At 50.7% G+C, this 5812-nt stretch overlaps 1 protein-coding gene across 1 annotated transcript; it reads right to left on the bottom strand.

Annotated features, from left to right (window-relative positions):
• Nucleotides 1-209: 209 nt before the first annotated feature.
• Nucleotides 210-5806, bottom strand: TMEM185B (transmembrane protein 185B). The gene has a single exon (XM_014464386.1). It carries the CDS (start codon nt 5249-5251, stop codon nt 4295-4297), a length of 957 nt encoding a protein of 318 aa, XP_014319872.1. The 5' UTR covers nt 5252-5806; the 3' UTR covers nt 210-4294.
• Between the last annotated feature and the right edge of the window lie 6 nt (nt 5807-5812).

The raw sequence follows: 5812 nt of genomic DNA, 5'->3' as shown, positions 1-5812 counted from the left end.
TTCTTCCCTGCTGTCATGTGGATTTTAACATATTTCATTCAATTTTAATTTTCTTTCCTCTCTCTTCCCCCCTCTGTAACACAGGGCAGCAGTGCTCAGAGTTTTGGTCACAGGAGTTCTTTAACACTCTTAAAAATTGTTGAGGGCCTCAATGAGCGTCTGTTTATGTGAGTTATATCAACATTTACCACAGTAGAAATTAAAGCCAATAACTTTTAAAAATGTATTACCTCATTTAAAAACAACCCATTACATATTCACTTTATATAAAATTTAAAATAACCAAATTTTCAAAAACAAAAGCCGTGAGTGGAAGAGTGGCATCGGTCTGTACCGCTGCGAAGCTTTAATGTCTGGCTGATAGACGGGGTTGCACTCTCTTGTCTGCCTGTGTCTTCGTCCTGCTGCAGTATGTTGTCTTGGTTGGAGAATACAAAGCAAGTCAGCTCCTGCCAGAAGTGTAGCTGGGGAGGACTTTGTGGACTCCGGGGGTCCTCGGACCGCACTGGAGGCATGCGGTGGTAGTTGGCTCTAATGCACACATTCTGGAACATAGAGAGAGGACCATGACAAAACCAGAGGAGGAAGACACCTCTGAATGTCCTAGGCTAAGAGTTGGATGAAGTAGTTGATGAAGCAGCTCAGATTGTCTCCCTTCTCCCGTCAGAAGGGACAGGCCTGCTGTGACGCGGGGCCGGTGGTAGCACACTAGGTGGGCCAAGATTTTTGACGTGTGACGGGAAGAATGTACATCAGACAGCCAGACAGCCAAGGGACTCAGCGTAGCGCACTCCATCATTGTCTGTGGTTACCCAGCATCTGGACACCCCTCCTTTTTGGGCAAATCCTCTGCTGAGCACGTTCCGGCGGAGTCCTGCCTCCTCCTGGAGCCAAAGACGCCAGATCACCTCTCCCCATGCTCGGGAAGCTGCAGAATGAACGCATTCCCGAGGCTTCCCAGTCATGTCCCCCTTCCTGGATCCTTAACTTGGCGAGACAACTGCGGAATAACTGGCAGTGGGGGTGACACCGGGGGCACTTACTATTTAGGTGGTGGTGCCATGTGGCATCCTCACCAATGGTCCCTGAGGGACAGCCTCGCCTGGTTTCCTGCAGCATGTCTCTCATCCCTGTGCTTGCTGAGCAAGACCCCAGACTTCCTGTCAGTCTGAGCCATGGATACTCCCGACAGTTTACTTCAGCTGGGCATGCTGTGTGCCATCCAGACCCCTGGGGAGGGCTGGCTGAGGCCTGCCTCCTTCCTCATTTAGGGTGCTGCCCGGCCTGCCCAGACTGCTTCTTCCTAGTTTCCCGGGGCATCTCTGCCCAGCTGGTGTCCCTGTGCCCGGCTTGCCCTTTCTAAGGCATCCTGCAAGCCCTGGGTACAGTACCATCATGAAACTGGTGTGCTGCCTCCTGTACCCTTCCAGTCCACAAAGGGGTCTGAATGCAGGGTCTTCCTTATCTCGTTTCAAATCTATCCCCCGTGCCCCACAGCTACTCTTCTAATGATTATTGCAATACGAAACAATTAACTTCCAAAATTATAGAATGCTTGTAAAACAGAGGGGAAAAATCATTCATAACCGACCACAAATTTTCTTTTCCATCTTTAAAACTATCTTGCAACACCTGTGCAGACTATGTTACTGTCCCTTGGGTGTGTGTTGGCCCACTCCACTGTGGTTGGTTGGCCTTGGCCTTGTGCTTTGGCCAACAGAGCATGCACACTAGACACACATCACCTGTGAGCAGGGGCTGCATCTTTGCTTGCAGGCTTTGGCTTGGCCTCTTGTGCTTCTGCTATAAGAACATGCCCCAAAGAATGCTACTCCTTTGCCTGGGACCCAGACTAGAAAAAGGGATGCCTTGTGGAGACCTAGGTCAGACCCACAGCCTGTAGTGTAACCGCTGCAGCCAACCTGCAGACCTGAGGGTGAGAGTTTGCCACTGAGATTTCTGAGGATGTTTTTCCGCAAAATATGACTAATACAGTCATAATAATACAAATATAATGATTACAGGAGAAACCAGTTACCAAATTTGACACACGCTAAATACTGTGAAGAGTCAGAGGTGCATGGCAATTAGGTAAATCCCCAGGCACAGCTGAGACTGTTAATTTGCAGACTAAACAACTTTCTATAATCCATCACTCCCAGGTGACTTAATTACCCTCAGGCACAGGCTCTCCAACACGAAGCCACCTTGGGGTAGAGCAGGTAAGGCAGGTCAGGTCAGGAGAGATTGTTCTAGGTCCCAACCAGCCCCTGGCCTGACACTGTGGCCAGGGACTGGGAATCCACTGCTGCCCCAAGTCTGCCCTTCGATCCCTCCAGAAACCTGCTCCTCCGGAAACCTGCTCCTCCTTACTGAGGTCCATGTCGGAGGTAGTACTTGGGGATGGAGGGGCAATCAGGGGACACTGGGGTCCTGACAACAAAGATGGGACTGAAGTTCCAGGTGAAGTGAGATCACCCCAAGGGCAGCAGCATCCTGTGCGTTTTGCATACCCTGCTCTTGGCCTATTACCGCCCACAGGCCGGCTGCCCAGCTGCCGTGATGGGCCCTACCTTCTTGTCACTTTTAATTGTATTCTTTGTGCAGGTGGCAGCCAGATTTGAATTGCTCTCCACGGTATCTGCACTTCCTAACACCAGAGTAGGTAGGCAGGTCCTCAATGAATCTTTGAAAAAAAATGGATGAATGAATCCTCGCTTATGAAATGTTAGATCCACTGCTGCTCAGGCCTGCTCCCCAGTGACAGCTTGTGTGGACGGACAGCGTGTCATGCATGTGGCCTTGGCTCAGTCCCAGCTGAGTGAACTGAGCTGTGGCACCTCAGGCTCTCAGGTCCCTGGGGTCCCAGGGTTGGCTTCTGTAGTGAGCATGTCCCCTCACCAGGTAACTTATTTACATAATTCACAGGAAGCCCAATTTAGATTTTTACTAAGTTGATAATAAAAGTGAATTTCCTCCAGTCTTCTCCCCAGTAATATTATCAATACTCATTTTTATTTTAACCTCCTTCTGAAAGTATTTACTTGTTCTCAGTCAGAAGAACATTACTCTCCCAGGATCTGGCTTTTGCCTTCTGATTCTCTGGCACCTCACCAGCACTTACAGAAATAGTATTCTGTCTTCAAACCTGAAAAATTATTTCCCTGTTGCTGACAGATCAAAAAATGTGGACCTTAAAATAATACTGTGATCCTGTTGGCCATTTCTGGTTAAAGCCACTGCCTCAAGCTTCCAATGACAAGCAATACTTTATATTATGGTCAATTAATACTGTAAAATTCTTAGAAATGGAGCAACCACTTGCTTACTTCAGGTGTTTCTGAACATATGTTACTACCTGTGTGGGAAAATTCAAAGTGCTAATTAAGTGTCACTTTATGATCTGGTACCAAAGGATGGTGGCTCCTTCTTCTGAGAGAGAACTGAAAACTGTGCAGATTGGGTCACCTCACACCTGAGCATTAAGATCCTTGGGATTTTAAACCCCCATATTCATGCCTAGTACTTTGATAGCTTCTACACTGGGTACATATTATTGGTTTAAGCAATCTTTAAGAATATCGCAATAGACATGTATCTTCAAATATAAACTTAAAAAATACTTTAACATAATACTTGTACTGCATAGAACTAGAAATCAACATATTACAGTGCTAAAATAGTCATATAAATATCATATATGCATGGACTGACTGCATTAAAATATCTCACCTAGTAGGTTATCAAAGACTAGTATCAGTAAAGCCCAAAGAAAAACGATTTTAACAGTAGGAACACATAAATAACAACTACGAAGTTTATAAACAGGTAATGGGAGAGAGAAGTCTTTACACTTGCTTTCAATTATGTCACAACAGGCACAATCTGAAATACAATTTTAGGCTAGCAGTGTATAAAAATACTCCTTATAACAATACTTTTAATAGGTGTAGTACCACTTTAAAAAAGCCTTAGCTGTGTAATTACTCCATCTGAGGACCTACTAAAACAATTTAACTTACTGCTCCCAGTTAGCTCTTTAAGCACCAATCTGGGAAACAAGTTTTCTCACACGTCACACACCAAGCACATCGCCATATATTCACATAACCTCCTACCCATGGCATACACTGACGAGTCACCGATAGGCTCAATCTCCAAGGCAGGAGATGATGGTGTTTGGAGCTGTTTTCAGTTCTAGGATCGGGATGGATGAAAAAGAGGCAAAAGTAAGTAGACTCTGGGTGTGTTATGTATGGTTTCTACTTATTTAGGGACACTCCCACAGATGAGTTTAATCTGGCATATCAATATTTAACTTGGGAGGTGGGGGAACATACTTTCCAGGGCTCTGGGTTATAACTACCCTGGCTTTCTTCCCAAATATTGGAGCAATTTTAGGCGCATCTGGAACCGATGTTTCTTCAATATCTTCACTGTCTTCATGATGCAGATCATAGGAAATGTTCCCGTATTCTCTCAAAAACGGGAAAATTTCAAGCAGAAACTGACAGAAATCTCTGCGAATACCAAACCACCAGTGGTTGCCCCCTTTTCGCCTGAAGGTGGTGGCCATCAGAGTGATTAAGGAAAGCCAGAGGGGGACGAAGATGGAGATGTAGGAGAAAGTATTGTGGCCATCCAGTCTGTGAACCAGCAGGACCTCAAAGGTGAGCAGGGGCACGACGATGGTGATCCAGCTGATGGCCATGGTCACGTGCGTTCTCCGCTGCTCGGCCACCACGTCCAGGGACCGCAGGAACAGGAGGGACCAGACGATGTAATAGAGGACGACCAGGCAGAGGAAGGACATGAGGATCCAGAGGGGCACGAAGACCACCAGCCACGGCCAGTGGATGATCCTGTCCAGCCGCAGGGCGATGAAGATGAACTGCAGGATGTTGACGGAGCACAGGATCTCCAGCTCCAGGGACCGATCGTGTCGGAAGCCCCACACGCAGGCCGCCACGGACACGGGGGAGACGAAGAAGAGCGGCATGAAGACCAGCAGCCAGAAGTGTGTCCCCCGCTCCACCCGGTCGCAGACCAGGACTTCGAACATGAGCAGCAGCAGGTGGATGCCCACGGCGATCAGCATGGCCTTGAACTCCACGCAGGTCTCGCCCTCGGTGCGGTAGCGAGGGTTTCGGGCCCAAACGCCCGCACCCACGGAAGGCGCCCGCCATGACCAGGAGCTTCCACAGCCAGATGGGGGCGAAGACAGCCCAGTAGCTCCACTGGATGACGCCATCCAGCGGAAGGGGCAGCAGCACGGAGAAGAGCAGCAGGCAGGCGTAGATGAGGAACTTACTCGGGTTGAAGTCCTGGAACAGGCCCGGGGGTCATGGCGAGTCCCCTGCTCGCACCCGGGCCTGCCGCTCAGCCCCGCTCGGCAGGCGCTTAGTCTCCAACGCTCCCGGGGCCTTCAGTCCTCCCCTGCCCGCCCGGCCTGCGTCGCTCCGGGGGCAGCGGCGGGGGCGGCCGGGCCGAGGCGGCGACCCGCGGAGCCGAGGAGCTGGAGCACGTGCGCGCGGTCACGTGGCCGGCGGCAGCGCGGGGGGCGTGGCAGGCGCGCCCTCGCCCCCGCGACCCGGCCCTGGGCAGCCGGGGTCCCGAGCCGGGCGCTGCTCGGGCTGTGCGCCGCTCGCCTTCACTCCATACCTTCTCCGAAGGCGGTTCCTGCGTGTGGCGCCGGCAGGAGTGGGGGCGGCTCCGGCTCGGGCTCGGCGCGCCGCTGACCCCGCAGCCGGCCCGTTGGCAGCGAGTGGAACCGCGACCTCGGGGGGACGCTTCCTGGTGGTGCCGGGAGCGG

This window comes from Myotis lucifugus, unplaced genomic scaffold (assembly GCF_000147115.1).
Source record: "Myotis lucifugus unplaced genomic scaffold, Myoluc2.0 scaffold_247, whole genome shotgun sequence".
Taxonomy (NCBI): Eukaryota; Metazoa; Chordata; class Mammalia; order Chiroptera; family Vespertilionidae; genus Myotis; species Myotis lucifugus.
Note: the sequence above shows the minus strand (reverse complement) of the source record. Positions and strands in the feature narration are given on the sequence as shown.